Below are 27,815 nucleotides of genomic sequence, written 5' to 3' on the forward strand. Positions count from 1 at the left end.
GGCTTGACAAAGCTTGGCTTCAAAGGACCCGTACCTAGGCCAATACATGATCGGGTCTTATTTCTTTCTTTGTCCATTCTAGCATACAATACCAAATCATCTTTACTTTATCCTTTTCCTTTGTACAAGGGTCACTATCCCAGCTGGCTAACTTAATTCCCAGCAGACTATTTTGAGGTATATCTGCTGGCATTTTTTTACTCCCTTTTTTCCTTGAACCCAACTTACTGGTTCTTTGTCCCATCTTCCCAGGATTTTATCTATTCATCCCTGGCCCCTGTTTTCTGCTCTAACCCACCCCTCTGACAGCTTAAACACCACCCTCCCCTCATAGCACAGAAGACCTTTCCTCTTTAATTATAATATAATATAATATAATATAATATAATATAATATAATATAATCCACCTCCCTCCAGATAATAAAGTCAAACTTTAAATCAACCATCTATATTATGTATACTTTCATTCATTCTTATTCACTCACTTTTATTTCTTTAATATGTCTCGCTCATTCTCACTCACAACAAGACAACACAATAATAAGGTATCTTGATTTTCAAATCACTTGTTAATATTCACCCACAGGTATTATTTTTCGAATGATAAAATCTCAAATTTTGTTAGCCAACCCCAGATTCTCTCTCTCTCCCACACTTCCCATCTAGAGTAATTTTTCTAGCCTGTGTGTTCCAACCCTCAATCCGGCAAAATTTCTGGAATCGGAGACCCTCACTTTCGTCCCCTGTTTCCTAGGGGATTGTGCTAGGAAACCCTTTTTCTGCTCTCTTTTCCTAGGGGTCCAACCCCTCCCTGAGACCCAGTCCCAGTTACCCCGGGGGGATCTCCCACTCCTTTTATCTTTTGCTTTGTCTCCTCGCTGGCTGTTTTTCTCGCAAAAAGATGGTACCACAACTCTCACAGACTCCACACTCACTTTGCAGATCTGGGGTAACCAGCCCAAGTCTCATTCACGCACCAGTCAACCTCTGTATCCTCCCCCCTGAAAATACTTACAATCCTTTTTTTCTTGTCCAGGTCTTTGTGCATGAAAATTGTGGAGCTAGCTGCCATGGTTTCTTCGGGGGCCTCTTTTTCCCTTTCTTTTGCTTTATTTGTCCCTTTCTTGTCCACGGGGTGTCAACCTGCAACCACCAATTCACACCAGAAGAAACAGAGCCGGCTGCTGAACTCAGCAGGGCGTGCCTCTCCCACTCGGGATCTCCCAGGGTCTTGGAGGCGAGGTGTTAATCCCGGATGAATCCCCAGATGTGAAAAACGAGGTTCATTCCCCTGTTAGGATTTAAAAGTCTAATAAAGGACGATAGGGGACAAAGCAAAATAAAGCAAAAGTCACAGCACTGAGTGCTTTGGCACTCAGCCAAGAGCACCCCTGTTATTGCGGAGACACCCTTTACATACCTGTCCTATTGCATCAGCTTAATGCATATTCATAATCAATTATGCATATTCAAACTTTTACCAAAACTAGTTTACATGTTCCAGGAGCTGTTTAGCATGGCGCCTCCTTGGGTCCGCCTTTTTAGAGCATGCACATTTCCTGGCTGTGGTTTCAGTCAGTTTTTATTATCACCTCCAGAGTGGGCTTTGGTCCATGGTTTCCACAGACGGTAGTTGCTGACAGTTGGCATGTCAGTAGCAGGGGTCTTCAATACACAGTAGTTGGATGTTATCCAACCAAGCAGACAGTTCAAGTACCACAAGCATAACTATATTAGCTATTTTACTATTATGTCTAAGTTTAGTTAATGACAGAAATAAAGGTATAAGTTATTGTTATAAAACTACATCTTTATAACAAAGCTACTTTAACATTATACATATAGCATCCATTTTAACATTTGTAGAAAGCCAATATTATAATATGTATCTATCACACTACCACTGCCTCCCTTGGCACTTGCCACTCCCACTGGTTTCCCTGGATGTTGTGGTTTGGAGCTTCCTGCCCTCTCTTCTGTCCCTGCAGACAGTGAAGCTGCTCCTGGAGCAGAGACCCTGAAAGGAGCAGAGCCTCTGCTGCCACACGCCCTTCCCCAGTGTCACCCCGCTGTCCTCTGCCTGTGTGCCCCACACAGAGCTCCAGTCACCCCCAGCTGTGGCTGCCCTGAACACAAAGGAGGCACAGAGCAGCACGGTCCAAATCAACTCCTTTATTAGCAGAGCCTGCAGGGGATGAGGCTGAAGCAGCCCTTCAGCAGCTCTCCAGGAGGGCTTGGCCCTTGCATTGCCAGCGGCATTGCAGCACCTGCACAGCCAAACTGCCCACACGTCCCTGGGGCAGTGCCAGATGGTGCCACCTTCTCCAGGGCACGGCTCCGGTGCCACCAGCCTGCCTGGACAGCACCAGCACTGCCCCGAGGGCCGCTGCGGAAGGTGCTGGCAGATGGGATTCTCCACATGGGGCATTCCAAAGGCTTTGGCTCAGCAGCGAGGCCAAGGGCAGGAGCAGCTCCTGCCGGGGCTGAGGGCTGGAGGGAAGGGCAGCAGCCCCAGGCAGCTGAGCAGGAGCGGCTGCCCTGGACAGAGACAGAGCACCTCCATGCCAGGGAGTGGAAGCACTGCCTGAGCCATGGGGCTGTCGTGTCACTGCTTTCCTGAGCCCAGGGACACAACAGCTCCTGCTGGGAGAACGGCCTCCGCTGATCCAGGAGGCTGCAATGAGAGAGGCAAGGATGATGCCCGAAAGCCAAGCAGCCCAGCTTGCAGCCAGTGTGGAGCTGCCCTCAGGCCTCACAGCCCTTTCTCCAAGCAGGACACCTCCTTGCTGCAGGAAAACTGCCTTTGGGACACTGTCCCTTCTTGTCTCACAGCAGCAGATCCGAGGGGGGCTTTGAGTGCTGCCTTTGCCCTTGCCCTGGCCCTTGGGATCAGGCTTGGCCACAAGGCCGATTGGCCCAGGGAAGGGGTTTGGTTTAGCTCTAGAACAAAGCAGAGGGAAGTGTTAATGGCAAGGAAGCAAGAGCATTCTGGCTTTATCATGAAGTGAGGGAGTTGCTGAGCGATGGCTGCAGTAACACACCTTATTTCACCAAATTTGGGAGCAATTAGATACCATTTTCTCTACATGGCTTGAGAGTGTCATTGTTATAACTGCATTTTGAGGAGAGCCTGGTACAAAGTTCCTCTAAACTGCAAAGCCATTGTGGTTCTTCCTTCCCATGGACATGACCGATACTTGTCCAGCTCGGACAGTGCTTCCTGCTTGGTAACTCTCTGCCACGCCTCAGGGATTTCTCCTTTGCCCTGAAATTTCCCATTGTACAAAGCTTCCAGCTGTGTCCTGAAATGAGACACAAACCATTTCCAGTACGCCTGCATGGATGGATCAGGAAGAATCTTCCAAGTGGAAAAACGGGGTCCTGCATCCCGGTATCTCTTGTACGGGATCCATTTGCCATCATCAAACCTGAATTTGAGATTACTTGCAACAAGGCTGGAACAAATATCAATGACCAGGTGGTTCGTCTTCTCCCACACGGTTCCCATCAAAGCTCGTGGGCGATGGAAGATCTGCTGATGGTCTCCATCATGATTCCGCATGGTGTTTGTGCAAACAGCCCCACAAAAGGGACACTGCTCCCAGCACCCTGAGAAATGCTCCGCCAGGATGATGTGAGGCTGCCTTGGAAACAAGCTCATATCGGCATCAGCAAATCCTTTCCCGAGCCTGTCCCTCAGGTCATCCAGAGCTTCTGCCATGGCGCTGCTCAGGAACTCAATGTCTGTGACCTCCTGGTGCTCAATGCCCTTCAGGTCACTTCTGGGCAAGTTGATCACCTCTGTCAGTTCCCTGCAAAATTCATCCAACCAAAGAGAGACTTTGTCCTCTCTGTCTTTTCTGTCTTTGATAATTTGGGTTGAGAAAGAAACAGCTTTCAGGATGTTTCCACAGAGAAGATTAAGGGAGGAATCTAAAAACTTCTCCAGACTTCTGCTCCCATGTGAACAGTAACTCTGAACTCGTTTTCCAAGGTAGCTCAAAAAAAACTTTTCTGGACAGTTAAGGTACTCCTTGAAATACTCAAAATTTTCTTGTTCTGCCAGGTATCTCAGGATGGAGATTTCCAGATTGGCTCTGTTGCCCTGGAAATCTGGGAATTTGCCCTGCATGTCCTCAGCAATGGCTTTAGCCGTCCTCTCATAAACTGCCCGGTGAAGAGCTGGTCCAATCTTGTCACAAAGGAAAACAGCAAAAGTTGTGATAGAAGTGGCTCCTTGGCAGGAAATCTGGAAACACTGGAAGAAATCCTCTCTCTTGCTGCTCAGGTACACGACTGGGTCATTTGCCTTTTGGAACGCTTCATGCATGGCTTTAAACCTTTCTGCTGCCATTCTGCACAGATACAGAGACAAATCTATGCTGTACTCTCTGTTAAAAGTACATTTTGCATTGCTGGGGATGGAGTTCACACCTTCCTGTACTTCATTGAGTATTTCATGAATAAAATTTTGACTGTAATCCCGTTTCTCCTCTTCCTTCTTATCAATGTTTGCTCTCACGCGTGCTATGATGCTGTCTGTGATGTGCTGCAAGTTGATCACATCAGGATTGGAAATGCTCCTGGGATCTTGGAAGTAGCCCAAATACTTTTTCTTCATGACGTGTTTCTGCATGTCAAAAGAAAATCCTCTGCCTTTGGGAGATGACCTGATCCGCTCATGGAGTCCTGGCTCCTTAAAGTGCTCTAGAAGGACATCTTCGATTTCTGCATCAATATCCACCTGTTCAAGGAGAGGAGCATCACGGGAGACATCAGCAATCCAATTGTTCCAGACAGAGGTAAAGCTGTCCTTCAGTTCTCTCTCACTGAGGCTCTTCCCTTTCAGAGTCAAAGCCAACTCCCTACTCCTTCTCAGGAGCTCATCTTCATATTGCGCCTTCCTTGCATCCAGTTTACTCTGCTCCTTCTGTAGCTCAATAAGATTCTCACATTTCTTTTTCGTTTCAAGAAGAAGAGCATCTTTTAGTTCTTTCAGCTTCAGTTCTGTGCTTGATTTCCACTGGACCAGTGTCTCACGGTCTTTGTCCTCCCTGAAATACTTTTCCACTTCTTTCTCAATGGCATCACTTGTCTCTTGCACCTGCCCTTCAAGGTATTCTCTGGTGACATTCCGCAAGTCCCTATTCCGAATTTTGTTGTCCAGTCTCATCTGCATGTCTAAGACGTGACTCCTCAGCCTCCAGGTCCACTGACTAAAGGCGCTTTCCAGTTTCCTGTATGTGGCAATCTCCAGGGAATTCTTGAAGCTGAAAACAAAGTTTTCATTCAGCAACGCATTCCAGAGGTCACCAATACGAACTTTCAGGCTCGAGAGCCTCAAAATGCTGCGCTGCGACTGCTTCTGGGCAGCCTGGAGGATTTTGCTCTTTAGTTGCTGGACGTTCTGGCTGTAGGTGGGGTTGGGTGGTGCCATCGGGGGGTTTCCTTCCCACAGCTGAGCAAAGTAGTGAATGTGGGTGTTCACATCAAAGCCGATGACGTCGCTGAAGGAGGAGATGTCACAGAATTCCTGCTGGGCAGCTACCACGGTCATTTTATCCAGCTTTTCCTGCAAACGCCTTTGTCCTTCCATGTTCTGCTCCTTGGCAGTTGCTTCTCCCACGTTTTGGTGGACAAAGAGGCAGCTTGGGGAAAGATTAACTTTCTTCATCCTCAGGAAAGCCTGCACAGCGATCTGGAGAACATCTTGCATTTCCGAGGGACTTTCTCCAAAGATATTGATCACAGTCATGTTGCCAACGCCAATGACAAAGGTGGCCAGCTCATTGTCGTGGTTCAGGGAGTGTTTATTGGCCATCTCCATGGTATGAAGTCCCTCTGTGTCCACCACCAGCACAAAATCAAAGCCCAAGTCTTGCTGCAGCTCCTCACCCACTGGGATGAGCTGCATAAAAGCTCCGCGGGTGCATCTCCCCGCGCTGACGTTGAACTGCAGACCAAACATGGCATTCAGCAGGGTGGACTTGCCTGTGCTCTGGATGCCGAGCACGGAGAGCACAAACACTCGTTTGTCCCCCAGCCTCTCAATTAAGCTGTCAAAGATTGCTCCCACCCAGCACAAGGGCAGGTAAGAAGCATCCCCATCCATCAGCTCCACAGGATACCCCGAAACCATCAGATCTGCTGCAATCTTTGGCAGTTTGACACAACTCTCATTCTTGCAGTTCATTTCTTCCAGAGCTTCATAAATCTGCCCCACCTCTCTCAAGAGATGCTCCAGGCCAATGGATGAATCGTTGATTTCATCAGAGAGGGCATTCAACCGACTCTGCAGCTGAGCTTCCATGCTGGGTTTTTTCTTGCCTTTCTTTCTTGCCAGGACTTCAGACCATAACTCGTGATAGTCTCTCCTCAGTTCTTCAAGGCAACCGCAGGACAGCTCATCCATAAAGACCTTCATCCAGTGCAGGAAGTATTTCTTGATATCTGCTGGCTGTGCTTGGAGAAAGTAGAGGAATGATTTCACCAGTGGATTTGGGGACTCAGCTTGCTTAACTTGATTTTTTCTTATTGCTGCCTTCTCGCTTTCAATTTGGCTGCGATGATGCTCAATGCTCTTGTTTCCCTTCTCCTGCAAGCGAGTGAGCTCTTTGTCCTTTTGGCACCACTGGTACCACAGTTTTCCTTGAAGGGGCAGGAGCTGGGATTTGATCTCAGACAGCTTCTCTTTCTTCAGAAGCTCCACCAGCTCCTTTGCCTTTGCTTTGGCTGTCAGACATGCAGGTTGATCTGCATCCACTACGAATCTGTGCTGGCGAGCTTTGTCCAGACAGGCCTCCAGGCTGAAACGTGGATGAGACCTTTCCAGGAGATTCTGGATTGTTTCAGTCAGCTGGACGGCCAGTTCTGCTTCGTTTCTGTTCTTGATCCCTATTGTTATGATTTCACTGTGTTGTCCAGCTGCAACATTCTCTTTTTCCGTGAGAAGACAAACCAAAGGCCTTTGCGACTGCCACAGACCCTGCAGAAGATTCTCCCCCCTGTTGTCCATGTGCTCCAACTCGGATACGAGAGCCACGTTGACAGCAGATATCTCCTGCAGGAACTGCAGCTGTGCTCCGTGATCCCTGGCATCTCCATGCAGGTTACAGAAAGCCACGCAGCACTCAAAGGTGTCATCAGGGCTTCCGCGGGGGCAGTACCAGGTGATCTCCACCACCCCTTCCATCAGCAAACGCTCTCTGGTGCTGCCTCTGCAGTGGCGGTGGAAGAAAGTGTCGTGTTTGCGTTTGTTCAACAGAGCGTTCAGGAGCTGAGACTTGGAAGAGGAGGCCGAGCTGCCAATGCGGATGAAGGACACAATGGGTGTCTGTGCCTGAAAGATGAGTTTGTTGTTGTAACTCTTTGTTCTGGCCTGCTTTCCTGACTTGTCCGCCTCTTTCCAGCTCCTTTGGATTTGGCTGAGGGCGTAGAGCGGGAACTCGATGTGTGAAGTGCACGGGTTGGGCACCAACAGAGGCAGCGCCAGTTGGCAGAACGCCAGCTTGGTTGCAAGTGTCTCTCTCAGGAAGTCATCAGCACAATGGAAAATGGCCATCTGCAGGTCCATGGGGTGCACACGGCTGTCCCTGCTTCCAGGTTCAGGGACTGCTTCCTTCAAACGATGGAGAAAGTTTTCAAAAAAGTCAGAAGGTTTCTGCTCTTGCTCTGTCATTTGTGGCACATGTGGAAGCCCTGGGTTCCTTGTCCCTTGTCCCTTGTCCCAGCAAGTCAGGTACCTCACCCGGTAATCCACTGTTAACAGCTTTTGCAAGAAGTAAAATGGCAGTTCCTTGTCCTTGCTGGGCTGGCTGTCCTGCAGAGATGTCTTGCAGATGGTGCGGAAATCTCTCATCCCCATTTTTCTTGGATAGTGATTTTCGAGTCCAAGGCGCTTGAGCAACTGGCGGAATTCCTGGTTTGCAGTGGCTTCATTTGCTTGGGATTTGCTGCCGTCTGACTTGGACTGGGACTGACTGGGGGGCTCAGGTGTTGGAACAGTGTCTTCCATGTCTCTGAGTATGTTCTGCATCCTCTGTTCATCCCATTTCTCATCCAAACACCCTCTGATCAAGGAATGCAAGTCCTGTTCCAGCCTCTCCCAGTCTTTGCCTCCACTGTGCTTTTGGAGGAGATTCTTGACCCGTGTGGACCACAAGCCTTGCATGTGATCTTCCATGAAAACTAAACGCTCCTTCTTCTGCTCAGGGGACAGCTCTTGACTTTCGGGTGCCACAGTCAGACCCGTCAGCAGAAGGGAGGCCTCAGCTCTGTCGGCATCTTGCTCCTTCAGTTTCACGTACTCCTCATGTGCCGCTTCCATTTCCTTGGCCATGTACTGAATTTCTGGGTGTCCAAGGAGGTGTGGAAAAGTGCTGCTTTCCACGTTGTACCCTGTGCTGGTCACAATCAAGAGCACCAACAGTTCCATGTCCTTCTCAGCCCGTTCCTGGAGAGACTGGAGCAAGGAATAAATGGCGAGGCTGGTGGTCAGGGTGGCTTCTACCTTTGCTTGATGAACAGCAGAAGCAGAGCTTCCTGGTGCATAGGTGACAGCATAGATGTGCTCCCTCATTTGCTGCAGTGTTTTGATGAGCTCTTCAAGCTCAGAGACTTTGGGCCGTCTGGGAAGCTGGTGCTCAGTCTGGAAGATCCATTGCATAATGAAGGAAGCCTCAGGGAAGTCCTTGACAGAGTAGATATGAGGATCCAGGATGTTCCTCAACATTACCTTGATAGAGGTGGTGTTTTCTGGAGGTGACTCCTGGCAACTGCGCACGGTGTTCACCAGGAAGTCCTGCAGGGCTTTGTCCGACAGGCACACATTGATCCACACACTGGGGTTCTTGGTTTTTGCATGCAGATCCTCTTTTAGCTCCATCAGCATGAGCAGCTTCCTTTCATCCACCGTCACCTCCCAGGCCTTCACAGTGGCCATGAAATCTCTGGCCTCTTGCACTGCACTGTCCAGTTCCTCTCCAAAAATGGTGCCGACGCTCTGATTTGTCAGCGCTTTGTACGCATCCCTGAGGGCTCTGCTCATCTGAGTGACAGACTTAAAATCCCTGCTGTGATTGCACCGGATAACATCCCACACTGGGATCAGCTCAAAGCCACGGTCGATAACACACCACGTTGTGTTATCAGACACGAGCCCTGTTTTCCACTGAGGAAGAGAAGCTGTGTCTGGTGGGCCCCCTGTGTTGAGCACGTAGAGCTGAATCGCTGTGTGGGAACTCTCTCCGGCTCTTCCCTGGATGGAAGCCTTGGAGCTGGATTTGGAAACATCCAGGGTCCCTCCTACACTGGCCCCAAAGCCACCCCAGCTGGCCCTGACAAAGCTGTTCAGAGCTTTAGAGGTTTGTTGCTTCATCTCTTCCCACTGCTCGGCTCGGAATCCTTCTGTAGACGCCTTCCACCAGAATATCCCTCCAAAGTGGAGGGGACCCTGGTTTATGTGGGACCCAAACCTGTTGAAGAAGCTCTCACACATCTTCAGCAGGGTGCAGCTGTCTTCTTCCTCAATGCAGCTCAAAAGCTGCTCCATGTCTTGCAGCTCCTGCAGAGCTGCATCCGAGAGGCGAAGCTGATGCCTTTGGAAGTAGCAGGAGGCCAGAGGGATGTACTGGTACATGGTGGTACAAAAGTAGCTCTGCTCAGAGTGGGACTGGTGGATGTTCTGTGACTGTGAGGAGCTGCTGTGATCTACACCCGCTTCCAGACAAACCCCCCAGAATGCGGCTTTGGCAGAAACGCTGATGCTGAACCCCAGCTGCTCCATGGACTTGGTGAAATTGGATTCTGCCGCAGAGGAGGAGAACTCCTTCCTCTCAAGTAGCGATCCTTGCTCCGGACCAGAGAGCTGGAATCCCTCAGGAACCCTGAGGAGCTGCTCTCGCTTTGCCAGCACATCTTCAGGTCTGCTGGTTCTGTAGATGCCCTGCAGGGCCAGTCCCCCTGACGCGCGGCTCAGCACCTCCGTGTCGGGGATGTGCTCCGTCCTGCCTGCTGACAACTCCTGCTGCTCCAGCTGCTTGTGGATGCTCTCCAGCATATCTGCCAAGGGCTTCTTTGGCGATGGCCAGAACTCTTTTGGAATTTCCATGGCTTTCCACAGAGTCTCTGCTTTCTCCTTCAAAGCATCCTGGCTGTGGCTGTGGCTTTTGAGCATTTCTGTCAGATCATTTAGGGCTTGTTTGGCCACTTCTTGTCTCTGCTTTGTCTTCTCCAAGTGCTCCTTCTGCACCTCTTCAGTGGTTGTTTTGTTGTCTTTTATTTTCAGGAGTTTCTGGAGTGCCTTTTTCTCCCAGGGGTGCCGTGCTGCACACTCCAGCTTGAGGTAGTCTTTACATTCCAGATGCTGCAGGGCTTCTCTGCACTCAATTCCCAGGACCTGCGACACTTTGGGCACCCAGTATCCAGCATCCAGTCCTTCCTTCTGAAATGCCTTTGCCAGCTGTGCCTTGGCATCCCCCTCTTGCGTGTCCTCCTGCGAAGCCATGGCTGTGAAGGAAGAAAAGAGAGTGTCCCTAAGCTGTGTTGTCAGAGGCCCCAGCCTCCTGGCAGAGGCTCTGCAGCAGCTGCGGCCCTGGGGATTGCTCGCACCCGGCTGCTGGAGCCCAGCCTGGCATGGCACAAGAGCCAGGGTCTCCTTCCCAGCACGCTGGATGTGCCTGTTGCTTTCCTGTTTGCAGGATCAACCCTGAAGCTGAGTGTGTATCCCACAGACAACGCAGACACACACACAGACACACAGATACAGACAGACACAACAGACACACACAGATACACACAGACACACAGACACACCCAGAGAGTCACTCAGCCCCACACCCTGCCCTGGGCAAGGTGCTGCCTTCACCATCACCCCCATCCTCCCAGCAGGGCTCCTCAATTCACAAGTGCAGATAGCCGGGAGCATTCCTGGCTCCCTCGAGCACTGGCTCAGCCCCTCTGCCCGTCCAACAGCCCTGCCTGCATCCTGCACCCTCTGCCCAGCCCCATGGCTGCCCTGCTCGCTGGCTGGCCCAGCCTGCTGCTCCCAGCACCCGCAGACAACACTCACACACTCCCCCCACAGGCACCCCACGCTCCCCAGACACACTGTCCCCACGCCCGGCACGGCCACACGGGCTCTGACCTGTGCTCCTGCTGCAGCTGCCGGCGCGCAGCCCCTCCCTCGCCCCACTCGCTCTGTGGCAGGGCATATCACCCCTCTCCCACCACAGATAGATGGTGCAGATAAGAGATGTCATACATGAAATCCCTATTTGTGCTTGGTCTTTGCATATTAAGTGCTTTAATTAATTTTGAGCTTAACATTTTTAAATTGAATGTTAAAATTAACCCATCAGCCCAGGTACACTAATCAAGTTTTTATGGTCTTCCTGTGTTTACTGTATACTTTTACAAGTGTTTTAAGATGTGTTGGATGTATTTTTTTTTTTATGTTTTACTTGTATCTTGGTTTCAAGGCAGATTTTAAAAAACCCCAGTTGCAACAAACAGCCCAGCCCCCATAACCATACCCCCGTAAGCTCCATGACCCTTGTCTCAACTAATATCACCCCTCTGACCAGGAGGAGCCATTGGTGGACGGAGATGGTCTGTCAAAGGGAGAGCACCAATCACCTTGAACCAAAGGGGTGGGCTGTGGGCAGGCTGTGGGCGGAGCAAAAGCTATAAAGGTGTAAGAAAAGACACGCCCATTCTCAGTCTCCCTTCCTCTCCAGCTTGCTAAGGCAGTGCTGGAGAAACCTACCCCTTTCTAGGGGCTTTTAGAAATAGATTTCTTTTTGACCAGCCTAGACTGCAAGGTTTTTTTTTTTTTCTCTACCTGAGGTTCAGAGCTGCCTTAAGCCTAAAGTTCCTGAATCCCTGCGCTCCTGGGGCATACTTCCTGAGCCACTAGGATCCCAAATTTTTATATTTTGTTAGTTTTTGCAATTTTTCAATTTTTCTGTTTTAATAAATTGTTTTAATTTCTACAAAGAGTTGTCTCATTCCTCACAAGAGATAACCCAGGTGGGCAAGGCCCAGCAGGTATCGTCTCCTGGCACCAAAAATTCTGCCAGCTTAGCTGATGTGGGAAGAGATAAACAAACAGAGGTGACCAAAAGGCCTGGTTTTACACTATAAAAATACTACAGTTTATCACAGAGGCAGAAGTCTCTTACACACTCCTCGGAAAGGTGTGAGAAGACTTCTCCCTGGAGCTGGATGCAAGTCCAGGTCCCTTTCCCTGGGAACTGAGAGAGAGGATTTCTTGATGTGTGCTCCTTCAAGAATTGGATGGCAAGAAACATTGGATGCTAAGTTATAGTATTTCTCAGCTAGCTGTAAATTTAATGGTACCTTTAACCCCGTGTGTAATACTAGTAGTCCCTTTTTGCCTTATCCCTGTGTAGTAATAGTCTGTTTTAAGCCTCATGTCTGTTAGCTTTGTGTCTATTAATAAAGAATTCATTTTATAATAGACCGAATCAGCCATTAATAAAGAACTTGCGAATGAGAGTGGGTCTTGGCGTGCTGGCCACCTCAATAACACAACTGCCTGCTGCCAGAGGCCTGGGCAAAAGGCGGAGGCTGATTTAAACCGGCACCATTCATTCATAACAAAGATCAAAGACAACTCCCTTGGTTCCCCCTTTAGCGCTGGCCAGGCTTTGTGAGGAACCCAAGAGGACAATAAAACCAGATGCTCCTGCACTAGAAGTGATGTCAGCTTTTTTATTCAACACTATAAAAGCTGTGCCCTCTCACAGCAAAGTCGGAAGCCTCGTTTCCATCAGGCGGAAGCACTGCAGGAATTCCCAGTTACGAGGAGGGGCTCTCCAGTCCCTCACCGTAACGGGGCTCCTAGGCGTATGTGTGGATCTAGATAATGATAAAGCCTTAGTGATACCAAAAAGGTTTATTCAATTTCTACTGTGACCATGAACTTTTAGCAGAGAAGACACTGTGTCTGATAATCTTTAGCAGGGAAACAAGGCCTGCAGAAACTGCTCTCCACACAAGGACATTGGAAGATGAAGAGGTGACATCTGGCTCAGGCAGGCAGCTACAGCCAAAACAAGGACTGAGTTTGGGAACTTGGGGAACATGGGGACGGTTTTTCTGGTAATGGGCAAATTATAATGTGCCTGTAGTGACTGTTATTAGCAATACACTTGTAGAAATCAGCTGGCATGTTAGGAAGACTTCTCCCCCATGCCACTCCAGGCGCCTGAATAAATGATGCCCTCTTCAACATGAAATTGGTGTTAGGGAGACATATTCATCTGTTTCTGGCAATTTTGTGACAGGCCCACCCCAGTGCAGGAGGAAACTCCACAACTCCAGGCTACTCAGGGAGGGAGTTAGGGAGGGCCCCTGGGAAAAGGCTCTGGAAGGTGCTGGGGTCCATCAGTGCGGGTCACTTTTGATTGAAAAGCCCCTGAGGACAAGGCAGTCATTGGTCACAGGCACTATGGGCTCAGGACGGGAAAGTCCTGCTCGTCACACTGAGTTTCCTTTTATAACACATTAAGCCACAGAGATGATCAAGGACAGCCAGTATTTGGATTTCAGTAGAGTTTTTGATCCTGCCTCTCTCAGGATCCTGGTGTCTCCCTTCCAACTCAGGCCATTCCATCATTCCATGATTCTCACCCTTATGGAGCTGGCGCTCTCACTGCACACCTGCCTTTACACCTTTGGGGTTTTTGACACTGTCACAAATTGATAATTGTCCCAATCTCAGTTCAGCTGGATACTGGAGAGATTTATTCTGTGCACAAAATTTTCCTGTGCATGCAGCTTCTGTCCCACCAAGGCCACGAGACTCTTACCAGCACAGGTATCAATGCAAGGGGCTTGGACTCAGATATAGGTCTGAGGGCTCCTGTACCCTCCCAGAGCCCTCAGGGGCAGCTTTCCCTCAGGGTCCATGGAGATTTGAGCAATCTGTGCAAGGGCTGTGGGCTCTGATTCCCCTCACCCACCTCACAGCAGATGCTCCCGTTGCTCCAAGCCTTGGTTTCCCAGTGGACACCGGCAGCCGAGGGCCCCAGCTCAGGTGACAGAGCACAGCAGCAGTGGCAGGCCTGGGACACACAGCGGGGTGAGGAGAAGAAGATGGGAACCACCTTGAGGACTCAGGAGGAAGAGCACCAGAAAGGAAAGGTTCAAAATCCTAAAGGAGAAGAGCAGAGAGACAGGAGAAGGCAACCCATGAGCATGGAGGATTCATTCCAGGGAGGCCTGGAGGCCAACCCTTCTCCTCCACTGGGGATTGCCCAGGCAGCAAAGACTCCTCAGGGCCCTTTTGGGGAGCTGACCAGAGCAGGGTTTCACCTGGGACCTGCATCCCTGTTGCCCCACCAGAAGGAAGCTGGACATGCTGGAGAGGCAATGCCAGGCACAGACGCAAGAGGGGAAGAGAATGGATTGAGAGCAGCCCTGAGGAGAAGGACTTGGGGGTGCTGATGGGTGAGAGGCTGTGCAGGGAACATCTGTGCTCTCGGGGCAGGAGACAAGGTGTGCAGGGGGCAGAGCCCAGGGAACAGCACTGACAGTGGGGCAGCCCCGTCCCACCACTGCCCACACCCCACAGCTGCTGCTGGGGGGAAGCTCAGGCCCCCGGAGAGGGGGAGAAGCAGCGCTGGGCTTGGATCCCAGCAGGCACTGAGCTCCCACCAGCAGCTCGTGAGCCCCCACCAGCAGGATGGGGACAGGAGAGGGAAATCAGAAGCAGGAAAAACTGCTGGCTCGAGATAAGGGCAGTTCAGCAGCGGAGGAAAGGTGGGTGTGCTGGCAGAGCACAGGAGGGACTTTAGACACCAATTGTTTTCTTTGGGCACATGTCCAGCTGCTCCCCGGGCAGCAGAGCCTCAGTTCAGGACGGCTGCTCAGGAAGGGAACACTGGCTCAGGGCCACTGCTGTAGCTTGTCCACTCGGGCCACTTGTCCCAGCCCTGTCCCATCCCAAATTCTCTCCCATTCGGGTGCTGCCAGCTCTGGTTCAGGCTCAGGAGCCGGGGGCTGCCCTGGACAACATTAACTCCAGCCCAGCCACACCCTGAAGCAGCCCCCAGGCACCTTTGGCAGTCCCGCACGGCTTCCAGTGCTGCAGGAATAGGGCAAAAGCCCCATGCGAGTGTGTCGGTGCCCGCAGAGAGGCACTAAACACACGCAGGGGATAACTCGGGATCGAGTTTCACCTTGGGAGCAAACGAGGGAAGCAGCAAGGCTGGCAGCATCACCTGCCATGGGAATGCCTGCAGCCCGTTTCACGGGAACAGCCCCCCGAGAGTGTTTTCCCCAGCCCTGCCCCAGGGAAAGGGGCTCTGGGGGCGCAGGTGCCTTTGAGGGGCTGCCGCAGGGAGCAGAGCGCTCTGGGCGGTGCCGCTTAGACTGGAAGAGAGGAGAATGCCACCCTCCCTGCATGGGGAGGAAAAGGTAGAGCTGTAGCCCCGGGTGGCCGGACAGAGCAGGATGTCCCGTGCCTGCCCCTCATCCCCGCCAAGCTGCCCTGCTCCCGAAGGAGCGGCGCGGGGGCCAGGAACCCCCCCAGCATCAGCCCCAGGACGGCGCCCGGCCCCCATCGCTCCTGCCTTCAGGGGAGCGCAGCCCCCCGGCCCCAGCGCGGCGCTGGCGGTGCCCGGGCCGGGCAGGGTCGGTCCCGCCCGCGGGGAGCGTTTCCCGGCCGGGCACGGGCAGACGGCAGGGAAGGGGCTCCGCAATGGATCTGTGCCCGGCCAGCCCCGCTGGCAGCTCCCGGGCCAGGCTTTGCGCCTCCGCAGACCTCACTCTGCCCCTCCATCCCCCCGCATCCCTCCTCCTTCCCCCGCCGCTCCGCTCCCACCCCTCGGAGCCCGGCCCCCCTCCCAGCTCAGCCCCCGCAGCGCTCACGGCTCCCCCGAGCTCCCCCAAACCGGCTGCCAGCAAAGGCGGCTTCCTCCAGCCCACGCTCGGAGCAGACACCACCCGCCCGCTGCCCTCGGACCCCTCTTCTCCTGCCCTGCCCTCTCCCCAGACACGGCAAAACACAGGCAACAGGAGGCAGGAGCCCAACAAGATCCCGCTCCGGGCTGCTCCCGCCTCCCAGCCCCACAGCCCATCCCCAGCTCCTACCGTCCCCCTCTGGGACCAGCAGCTCCCGGACTGGGGATAGCCCGACCCTGCCCCTCTTCTTATCCGGTTCCCGCCTCCCCGGTCGGTGTTGCTCCTCCTGTTAGAGGTGGCGAGGTGGGGTGCTGGTTTCCTGGAAATCATGTTTTTTACTGCAGCAGAGTGTGGAAGTAAACCTGGGTAGCTGCTGCCTGGTTTGGGGTGAAGGTCAGCAGGAGGTGGGCAGTAACTGGGGCTCATGGCTGGAAATCTCCTAACCTACTCCTCTTACTCTGGATCATCAAATCCCAGACTGGTTTAGGTGGGAAGAGACTAAATCTGTCTCATTCCACCCCCTGCCATGGGGAGGGACGCCTTCCACAAGCCCAGAGTACTCAAAGCCCCAATGTCCAGCCTGCCCTTGGACACTGCTGGGCATCCAGGGGCAGCCACAGCTTCCCTGGGCACCCTGTGCCAGGGCCTCCCCACCCTCTTAGGGAACAATTCCTTCCCAATATCCCATCTATCCCTGCCCTCTGGCACTGGGAAGCCATTTCCCCTTTGTCCTGGCACAGCAGACCCCTGTCCCAAGTTCCTCTCCAGCTCTCCTAGAACCCCTTTAGGCATTGGAAAGGGGTCCAAAGTCTCCCTGGAGCCTTCTTGAGGTTTCACATTCCCAACTCTCCCAGCCTGGCTCCAGAGCAGAGGGGCTCCAGCCCTTGGAGCATCTCCCTGGCCTCCTCTGGACTCAGTCCAGCAGCTCCATGTCCCTCTCACACCAGGAGCTGCAGAGGTGGACTCAGTGCTCCTCCTGCCTCCATGGGAAGGGCTGACAGCAGCCAGTCCTAGGAACAGGATGGAGCTGAGGAGGGGAGGGATGGGGGGAGCTGCTTGTTGGTGCAATCACATCAGCTCCATGCCCTGAACAACCCAGGGACACGGAGACAACCTTCAGACACATCAGCCTACACCACCTGAGCCCACACAGGCTGGGGAAGTTCCCTGGGCTGGAGCAAGGCCAAAAGAAGGAAGATGGGAAACGGGGACCCACAGCACAGCTCCTGCAGCCAGACCCATCCCAGCAAACCCACAGAGGATCCATTAATAATACCCCAGGGACAATAGGGTTGATTCCCTGTGCTCGAGGGCTGCAGCTCCCACCATGTTTTCCAGTGCAGCAAGTGAGCACAAAGGGTGCCAGCACCAAGGATCTGGGATGCCAGGCCACTCCCAAAATCTCCCTCTGCTTTTGTTGTCGAAGAGGCTGATGCTCTGGCAGGGGGTTCCTCCTCCTCCTGCAGCACCGACACAAGGCTGTGGGACCCCCTGGAGCAGGAAGCCATGGGGCTGGAGCAAAACACCCTGGGTTTGGGGAGGGAGACGTGAGAGGAGGAACACCAGCAGTGGGATGTTCTGTCATGGTTTGACACGGGCCCAACACCAGGCACCCACAAGAGTCGCTCATTCACCCTCCCCTGCCACAGCTGGGCAGCGGAGAGGGAAAAAATTAACAAACACTTAATGAGTGAGATAAGGACCGGGAGAAACACTTCAAGGGCAAAATAGGCTCAACTTAAGGTTGCAAAGTGAATTTATTACTAACAGAATCAGAGAAGGACAATGAGAAGTAAAATAAGCCCTTAAAACACCTTCTCCCCCCAGTCCCTCCCTCCTTCCCCCCAACAGTGCAGGGAGACAGGGCACGGGGCTTTGGTCAGTTCATCACCGAGACTTCCTTCTGCTGCTCTGGGAGAGGAGTCCTTCCCCTGTGAGGCCGTGGGCTCCCTCCCACGGGAGGCACTTCTCCCTGAACTTCTCCAGCGTGGGTCCACTCTCGCGATCAGCAGCCACACCACACCTGCTGCAGCATAAGCCCCTCCCACGGGCACACAGCCCTCCCAAAACTGCTGCAACGTGACTCTCTCTTTCCACGGGGTGCAGTCCTCCAAGACCAGGATGCTCTAGCCTGGAAGCAGGGGCCTGTCTCTCCACCGGGTCTTGCACTGGATCACAGCCTCCTCCAGGCATCCACCAGTTCTGGCATGGGCACCTCCCCCAGGGGCTGCAGGTGGATCTCTGCATCCCCCATGGATCCCCATGGGCTGCAGGGGCACAGCTGCTTCACCAGGGTCTTCACCATGGCCTGCAGAGGAATCTCGACTCCAGCACCTGGAGCACCTCCTCCCCCTCCTTCTTTACTGACTTTGGTGTCACCATGTTGTTTTCCCTCAGGTGTTCTCACCTCCTCCTCTTCTCGGGCTAGAAGAAAAAACTGTGCACCTTTGTTTTGGTTTTCTTCTTAAATATGTCATCACAGAGGTGTGTTGTCAACCTCTCTCATTGGCCCAGCCTTGGCTAGCAGCATGTCCATCTTCAGAGCCATCAGCCATTGGCTCTGCTGGACATGATGGAAGCTTCCAGCAGCTTCTCACAGGAGCCATCTTTGTGGCCCCCCCGCTACCAAAAACCAGGCTGTGCAAAACCAATACATGTTCCCAGGTGTTGGAGCAGTCTGAGGACTGTCAGCAAAATTAATCCACAAACACCAGAGGTCTGTCCAAAAAGGAGACAGAGGAGTCCTGTAACTTTATTCAAATAAAGGGAGAGGTCATGGGCATTTCCTAGGGGGTGTCTCAAATTGTTAAGAGGACACAGCCTCCTTTTTATCCTAATTTTCCAGCCGCATTTCCCTATTTCTTTCCCCACTGGTTGAGGTAATTGAGAGGTACAGATTTTCCTGAATCACTTAATACAAACCTCCTTTCTACCGTGTACCCCCCTGCCCCCCCATTCTTTTCCTCGTGTCTCTGTTCTTTTTCTCTAAATCCAGGGATTAGCACAGTCTTGAGTGAGTAACAGTCTGTGTCAATTAGTGGAATTCCTATGGAATTTATGGTTCCTCCCATTGCTTCTTTCACCTCTCAGTATCTGGCTTTATCTACCACAGTTTGTTTGTAGACACCTCCTTCTCATTCCTTTCAGGACCCAGCACAGAGCCAACAGTGGGGCAGGGCACACCCTGCCCCCTGCACACCCACATGCGCATGCACATGTGAAAGCACACACAGACACAGAGGTGCACCCCATGTGCTCACACACATGAGCACACCCACAGCACAGGAGCTTTTCCCAGCGTTCCCTGGAGCAGTGGCCATGGCCTCCAGCCCGACCATGTCTCTTGGCTGCTCTTGGCAACCTGAGGCTGTCAGCTTGCCACAATGTCCCATGTCCCACTGCTCCCATGGCCATGCCCAGGGGCAGGAAAGGGGCCAGGAGAAGCAACTCATTTCCATGAAATTGTGCTCGGAGCCAAGGAACGTGCCTGAGTGAAACCCCCTCTCCAGTTCCTCGGGCTTTGGTTGGGCTCTGAATGTTCCTTGAATCTCCTGGGCCTGGGCAGAGCTGGGGCTCCAGGCTCTCTGGGGGCACAGCTGTCACCCACGAGGCCACTGCCGGTGCCACCATGGCCAGACGGCAGCGCTGCGTTCCCTCCCACCTGACACACCGGCACCACAGAGTCTCCTCCCGGACCCCCTCCCTTTCCACGGCGATCAGCCCTATCTGTCCTTGGGGCACAGCGGCTCTCACCCTCCCGGCCAGTCCCTCTGGCAGCTCTCGGGCCAGGCTTTGTGCCTCTGCAGACTTCAGTCTGCCCCTCCATCCCCCCGCATCCCTCCTCCTTCCCCCACCACTCACAATGAAAGGGTTAAAATCATTGTACTTGGGCATACTTTGGTGTACTGGGGCTAGAATAAGATACATTGTAATCAGTGTAGAAGCCAGCTCAGTAACTTGGCAAGAGATAGGGAATAAAGCTTGCTGAAATGAAAGACAAAGCTTGCTAAAACCAGTAGAGAAACTGCTGAAACAGTTGACAAGAGACTGCGCATGCCTAGGAAAGAAAGGTGAAAAGTGCAAAGTGAGGAAGAAGATGCAGCCTTCATCAAACGACCACCAGCACGACCACCAGGGAGCCCTGCGCCTGCGCTCCGCGTGTGCTAATGAAAACAATGAGTTCCAAGAAACAGTTTGCATAACCCCACCTTTTCTAGGGAAAACAATGAATATGCATAAACTGTAACCATCTATTGTAATTTGCTCTGTGCCTGGGGGGTGGGTGTTAGGAGGAGTGATCCCCCGCACACCCAGCGCGCTGAATAAAGCAAATACCCACTTCTTGGGCTTTGTCTCGGAAGTGTCTCTTGGCCTGGTTTGGGGCGATTCAACTGGCGACCCAGATGGGACCCTAACTCTGCTCGGCTGCTGGATCCATGGGTAAGCAGACCTCCCAGTTGCAACCCTGAGTTCTCAGGGGAAGCTCAGCTGTCCTTTGGCTTATGGTGGGAACAGAGAAGGACCATCTGCACCAAATTAGGTATTTGCTGTTTTTGTTAAGCAGAAATACCCGCGGGTCTGGGGTGCAAGTACCCAAGGGTAAGTTGAAAGCCCCGAGGAGACTCGGTCTCCCAAAATTAGTACTAGGCAAAAAAAAAGGTACCTTTAAGGAACAGGGGGTTGGACCCCACTCTTAGAGGGGCTGGAGGCCCCAAGGGTAAGAGTCCCTGCTGTTGTATTAGGGGTTGCAGGCCCCAGGGGTTGGACCCCACTGTCGTGCTGTTATTTTGTTCTGTCTTGTTGCTTTTTACTGCTGCGTTATTGTGGTATTTACTGTGGAATCACTGCTATTGTCTTTTGTTGTGTTGCCATTTTACTGTGGGTCTTTTTTGTCTTTTTTTCTGTGGCTTCCACTGTGGAATGAGTGGGAGTGAAAAAGAGTGAAAGAGATATGCTGTGCAAGGAGTGAATGAGTATAAATCATACAAACCGGTGCAACGAGTGAATGAGTATAAATCATATAAACCATTTGTTTGGGGTTCAACCTTGTTATCTGGAGGGAGGTGGATTGTATTATTGGAGGGGAAAGATTTTAGCTTTGGACTGGGAACATTCAGATCCCCAACATGATATAAATACAACACCACCAGGTTACTCAGTACCACCAGGGTTTTTCCTTGAAATTCCTTGTTTGTGGTGGAGTAGGAATTTTGAGGCTTGGACTTAGTGTGATTGTGTTCATTGTCAGAGAAGATAGTATTGTACATCTACTAAGAGAGATACACAGTGCCCTAAGTGGTGGGAAAATGAGCTCACTTTTAGGCTAGGGAGAGAAGGGATTCAATAGCCACTAGACAGGAACACAGAAAGGAGTTGGCAAGATTGGCAGAGGATAAGGGCAGTGTGGCCAAGGAGAGTAAGGGAACCTGAAAAGGCAATCATTATTTCCCTAGTGTGTGGGAGAAAGGACTCAGTTCCCCGGACCTGGAAAGTCTTAGAGAAGGATTGGGAGAAAGTATGTAGAAGGTCAGAGGCAGGTTTGATTGGCAGAAGGAGAAAAGGAGAAGGAGACCATGGGATCATCAGTAAGCACGGAGATAACACAGCAAAGTCCATTAGGGTGTGTGTTGGCACATTGGAAGGAGCTAGGAGGAATCCCAAGGGGAACTTTGAAAAAGAAAACCCTGATTAAGTACTGTAATCAATGGTGGCCACTGTATAAATTAGATGATGGTGAAAAGTGGCCAGAGAATGGGACCCTGAACTATAACACCCTACTCCAGTTAATGTTATTTTTAAAGAGGGAGAACAAATAGGATGATGTTTCTTACGCCGACTGCTTCTTTACTTTAAGACACAAACCAAAGTGGCAGAAGCAGCGTGGCATTAATTTAGCACCACAGGACTCGACGGTCCTGTTGTTAGAAAAAGGAGCAAAAGGAAAAAGCCACATGAAGAGGTGTTGCTCCTCATGCAGTATAGGACAAAGATGCTTAAAACTTAAGGCTGAAAGAGAGCAAGACCCCCTGATGCCCAAGGACTGTTAGCATATTGATTGTTAGAAATCAAGATGTTGATTGGGAGGATATAGATTTAATGCTATCAGAGTTAACTGAGACAGAAAAAGCAGCTGTAGTATCTGCAACAAAAACACACGTGCAGGGACAAATAGCCACTGGAATACTATATGGGAATGTAGGTAACATTTTCCCTACCACAGATCCACATCGGGACCCAAATGATCCACAAACATATCCATTTTTGGTTGGATACAGGAAATTAGTGACAAAAGCACTACATCCTGTAATGGCCAATCCTTACACTTTACTTACAAAATTACAAAGTGACTGGGTGTGGTTTTCAGTTTTAGATTTAAAGGATGCTTTCTTTAAACTGCCAGTAGCTGAAAGCAGTCAGGAAATTTTTGCTTTTGAATGGGACAACCCTAAAACAGGGAGAAAGAGCCAACTTACTATATTGCCACAAGGGTTTAAGAATAGCCCCACAGTCTTTGGTGATCAATTAGCCAAAGAATGAGAGACCTGGATACCACCACCTGGAGAGGCCACACTTCTGCAATACGTTGATGATTTGTTAGTTGCCACCAACACTCAGGAGGATTGTAAGGCGTGGACTGTAAGCCTCCTGAATATCCTAGGACTAAGTGGATACAGAGTATCCCGAGAAAGCGTGACTCGTTCTCCAACCAGTTCCATACCTTGGATACGAATTGGCAAGAGGAGAAAGAGCCCTGGGTAACGACAGGAAAGAGGCACTCTGCCAAATACCCCAGCCAACTACAACCAAAGAATTAAAACCTTTCTGGGAATGACAGGATGGTATAGATGGTGGATTTACAGCTATGGATTAATTGTGAAACCTTTATGCCAACTCCAAAAAGAGACTGGGGGAACTCACCTATGCCGGACACCAAAGACTAATAATGCATTTGTAACTCTGAAACGTGAGTTAATGCAAGCTCCAGCACTGGCCATACCAGATGTCACTAAACCTTTTCTGTTGTTTTCACATGAAAGGCAAGGACCAGCATTGGGACTTTTGGCACAGAAGCTGGGACCGTACAAAAGGTCAGTGGCTTATTTCTCCAAGCAGCTGGATGTGGTCAGCCAAGGACAGCCTGCCTGCTTGTGTGCAGTAGCAGCCATGACCCTGAACACAGAGGAAGCCCTCAAGTTCACAATGGGCCAGCAGATAACTGTTTTTGTCTCTCACACAGTGTCGGCAGTGCTCATACAGGAAATCACTGGTTAACCCCATCTCGCTTTCTCAGTATCAGGCTGTCCTAGCAGAATCAGAGGATGTGGGATGTGGGTATCCAAGTAACTAACATCTTCAATCCAGCAGTTTACCTCCAGAACAAAGTTACTGAGGAGCCTGTACAGCATGACTGCATTGAAACCATGGAGGCAGTTTAGCCACCCAGACTGGAAGGACTCTCCACTAGAAAACGCAGACAACTGGTTCACTGATGGGAGCAGCTATGTCAAGAATGGTAAGTGGTTTGCTGGATATACAATTGCAACCACAGACGCCATCATCGAAGCAAATCCGTTACTTGTGGGGACATAGCTCAAAAGGCTGAAATAATAGCCCTGACTCGAGCTTTGATATTAGGCAAGGGTAAACCTATCAACATTTGGACTGATTCAAGGTATGCTTTTGGGGTGGTACTCGCTCACCAGGCTATTTGGAAAGAAAGGGTGTTGCAAAATGAAATCGACGACTTAGGTGAGGAGAGACATTGCAGGCAACCAATACGATTGATATATGCAAGCTCCGTTTATTAGCAATACAAAGGCACTTATGTAGAGTATTGAATACAAGCTTATCAGTTCTTTAATTAGTTGAAACTTATAAAAGCACATTCTGACCTCTACATAATTGGGTTAGATAAAAGACTACATTTGGCAAGCTTCTTATTGTTTATGTTTTGTCTTGAGAGATCAAAGATCTTCCTCCCTTCTTAGGGATGGTCCATCTTATCAGCACAGCTGAACCTCTCAAAACTCCCTTCTGGTTCCCAGGTTGGTTTCTCACACAGGGATTTGTCTCATGTAGAATTTTTCTCACACAGGCCTTTTTACTTGTACAGTTGGATTATTGATCCAATAATTCTATCAATGAGCCATGTCCCTGCTCCTCTAACCATTCTCCAATAAAAGGGGTTTATTAACCTCCCACAAGAAAGAAATTAGGCACACTACTGAAATCTTACAGTTGCTGGAATCAGCCTTAAAACCCTCAAAGGTAGCTGTAATGCAGTGTAAAGGACACTCCCAGGGCAGCACCATCCCTGACCTGGGAAATGCTATGGCAGACAAAACAGCAAAGGCAGTGGCCAGTGGGGTTCAGATTCAAGCCCTAGCTCTAATCCCTTCTAGCATCCTTATGGATGGAAAGAAACCCCCACCATACAACAATGATGATTTGAATTGGATACAAGAAGAAAAGGGACAAGTAGGATCAGATGGGTGGGCTAGGATAAAGGATCTCATAGTCATAACCAGAAAACTGCTAAAACTATTTATCCAAAGCAAACATACTAAAACATACCAGGAAGTTCACACCTTACATAACCATTTAAAGGACAAAGTGATAGCATCAGAACTAAAGGAAACAATCGGGGACGTAACTTCCTCTTGTGAAATCTGTCTCAAAAACAACCCTAATATCACTGCTAGGCTAAACACAGGAACTATCCCTAAAGGACCTTTACCAGGGGATGTGTGGCAAATTGACTTCTCTGAATTACTTAGAAAAGGGGGACACAGGTATCTTTTAGTCCTCACAGACACTTTCTCAGGCTGGCCAGAAGCCTTCTCTTGTAGAACAAATAAGGCTAGAGAAGCTGTTAAAGCTGTAGTACAGGAAATTATTCCACAATTTAGGGTGCCCAGGGAAATTAATTCTGATAGGGGATCACACTTTGTAGCCCAGGTAGTGCAGGGAATAAGCCATCTATTAGGAATGCAAGGGCAGCTACATGGCCATACAGGCCACAGGCAAGTGGACAAGTAGAAAAGATGAATCATTTAATAAAGCAACAATTAGCTAACATTTGTCAAGAAACTAACTTGTATTAGTATCAAGCTTTACCCACGGCTTTGCTGAGAATTAAACAACGACTCAAAGAGAAATTAAGTCCCTTTGAAATTCTGTATGGGAGACCTTACGGGACAGACGTGGTTCTCAATGATAGCGGGGCTCTGGTGGGGCAGAACTCCTTGATTGATCATGTCAAGCAACTGGGCAGGAAATTGCAATCAATACGAACTGAAGTTCTAAATTGCCAGCCACCACAACCTAATCAGCCATTCCACGATGTAAATCCAGGAGATTGGGTGTATGTCAGGTCTCTTACAAGTGATCCTCTGCAGGAGAAGTGGGAAGGACCACACCTGACCCTGCTGGCAACTCGTACAGCCGTAAAGGAACAAGGAAAGCCAACCTGGCTTCATTACACCAGAATGAAGAAAGCACCTGAAGATCAATGGGTCGTGTCTGACCAATCACCAGATGGACGACAGCTAAAACTTAGCCACAAATCATGAACAATTGGTTATGTTTTGTCGCTTTTTAGCAGGTTGCAGGGACTTTTAATGTAAATAATGTGTGGTTTTCTCACATATAATGATTTTACTAAGCATACCTGTGAATGATGGTTTAGCATAGTCAGGAAATGCTTATTTGCAATGGGTAAGGAACTTTCCAAGTTCTTTCAATGTTTCTAACTGTTAAATATGCACTGTTACCCCTCGAGAAAATGGGCAAATTCCACTGTTAGGAATACCTTCCACAAACTGGACAAGAACATTCCAAAACAAAGGTAAACAAAGGAACTGTACACATAACATTACTGAAAATGAGGGAAAGAGCTTCCAGCTGAGTGATTTGCCCCCAGAATATCATTTTAAAGTAAAAAGTAAGTGCATGAATGATACTAAGTGTACTATACCACCTGGTATTTTTGCTACCTTTCAGCAAGATCCTAACTGTACTAACACCATAAATGTGAGTATGTTTGATTGTGATTCCCCTTTGTAGAAGTCCCTCAATTATACATTGCTTAAACAAAGGACACTAACTACCCTGCCTTAGGCTGCAACAAGACAGGCCCTGCTTTGTGGGCCAAATGCCCTTTAGAACCTGGATACTGGTGGCTGTGTGGTGATGGAAAGGCCCAGAAACGCTTACCAGAAAACTAAAAAAACCCCACTGCTTTGCCAGCTATCTCACCTTAGCCACCTGATATGAACCGAGAAAGAAGTTAGGAGGAACAGTTCAGGGCTATGGAGATGAAATTGGAGGGCCCCAATAACCCCCTAATTCAATAGGGAACTGACTTCCATAGTTTTGTTTGTGCATTATTTCCAACGTTAGGAATAGTACAATTAGAAAAAGCAATTGTAAACATTTCAGCTGAGATGGAAATTATAGCTAACTCAACAGCTGATGCACTTAGGCGACTACAGACTGAAATGGAATCTTTGAAAGATGCAGTTTTTCAAAGTCGTATGGTATTACACATGATTATAGCTCAAATAAGAGAAGTTTGTACTTTGGTAAACGCTTGCTGTTGCACTTACATAGATCAAAGCAAACAAATAACCCCGAATATTCACACTATTTAGAAACATACCAAAGTGCTGCATGAGGTCACTAAAGACGACGCTCCTTGGTCGGCCAGTTTGTGGAATATGTTTAAATCTTGGTTACCTGATTTCTCCTGGCTTAAGCATTTAGTTTTTGTTGCAATTATGACAGTAGTATGTGTATTAATGTTGTGCATTTGCAGTAATTGCTTATTTACATTGTGCAAGTAGAATTCAAACACCTATGCACAATGTCAAAAGCATAAGCTTAGGAATAAGGTAGAAAAAAGAACTCTACTGCCAAGAAATGCAGTAGTTGTAAAAGAATTTACAACTTTTCAAGAGAAGGGGGAAAGAAAGGGTTAAAATAATTGTACTTGGGCATGCTTTGGTGTACTGGGGCTAGAATAAGATAAATTGTAAAATGTAGAAGCTAGCTCAGTAACTTGGCAAGAGATAGGGAACAAAGCTTGCCGAAATGAAGGACAGAGCTTTCTAAAACCAGGAGAGAAACTGAACAGCTGACAAGAGACTGCGCATGCCTAGGAAAGAAAGGTGAAAAGTGCAAAGTGAGGAAGAAGATGCAGCCTTCATCAAACGACCACCAGCACGACCACCAGGGAGCACTGCGCCTGCGCTCCGCGTGTGCTAATGAAAACAATGAGTTCCAAGAAACAGTTTGCATAACCCCACCTTTTCTAGGGGAAACAATGAATATGCATAAACTGTAACCATCTATTGTAATTTGCTCTGTGCCTGGGGGTGGGTGTTAGGAGGAGTGATCCCCCGCGCACCCAGCGCGCTGAATAAAGCAAACACCCGCTTCTTGGGCTTTGTCTCGGAAGTGTCTCTTGGCCTGGTTTGGGGCGACTCAACGCTCCCACCCCTCGGAGCCCGGCCCCCCTCCCAGCTCAGCCCCCGCAGCGCTCACGGCTCCCCCGAGCTCCCCCAAACCGGCTGCCAGCAAAGGCGGCTTCCTCCAGCCCACGCTCGGAGCAGACACCACCCGCCCGCTGCCCTCGGACCCCTCTTCTCCTGCCCTGCCCTCTCCCCAGACACGGCAAAACACAGGCAACAGGAGGCAGGAGCCCAACAAGATCCCGCTCCGGGCTGCTCCCGCCTCCCAGCCCCACAGCCCATCCCCAGCTCCTACCGTCCCCCTCTGGGACCAGCAGCTCCCGGGCTAAGAGAAGCCCATCCCAGCCCCTCTTTACCCAGCTCTGGCTCTTAACTCGGTGCTGCTTCCCTTTTTATAGCAGCAGCAGAGCAATTCC

The 27,815-nt window shown here is 50.3% G+C and overlaps 1 protein-coding gene across 2 annotated transcripts; it reads right to left on the reverse strand.

Moving 5' to 3' along the window:
- Positions 1-413: 413 nt before the first annotated feature.
- LOC138108798 (interferon-induced very large GTPase 1-like) lies at positions 414-27,810 on the reverse strand. 2 transcript variants are annotated; one of them, XM_069011910.1, is made up of 3 exons: positions 27,695-27,810; positions 13,987-14,177; positions 414-10,507 (listed from the first exon to the last, which is right to left on the reverse strand). In XM_069011910.1, exon 3 carries the CDS (start codon positions 10,503-10,505, stop codon positions 3,108-3,110), a length of 7,398 nt encoding a protein of 2,465 aa, XP_068868011.1. In that variant the 5' UTR covers positions 10,506-10,507; positions 13,987-14,177; positions 27,695-27,810; the 3' UTR covers positions 414-3,107. The 2 variants fall into 2 exon arrangements, with proteins under 2 accessions (XP_068868011.1, XP_068868012.1); XM_069011911.1 differs by lacking the exons at positions 13,987-14,177; positions 27,695-27,810 and adding an exon at positions 16,118-16,130.
- Positions 27,811-27,815: the final 5 nt, after the last annotated feature.

The sequence above is a fragment of the Aphelocoma coerulescens genome, chromosome 3, assembly GCF_041296385.1.
Source record: "Aphelocoma coerulescens isolate FSJ_1873_10779 chromosome 3, UR_Acoe_1.0, whole genome shotgun sequence".
Classification (NCBI taxonomy): domain Eukaryota; kingdom Metazoa; phylum Chordata; class Aves; order Passeriformes; family Corvidae; genus Aphelocoma; species Aphelocoma coerulescens.

Excerpts from the sequence above, each read along its gene's own strand:
- LOC138108798 (XM_069011910.1), bottom strand. The coding sequence starts at position 10,505 with ATGGCTTCGCAGGAGGACACGCAAGAGGGGGATGCCAAGGCACAGCTG.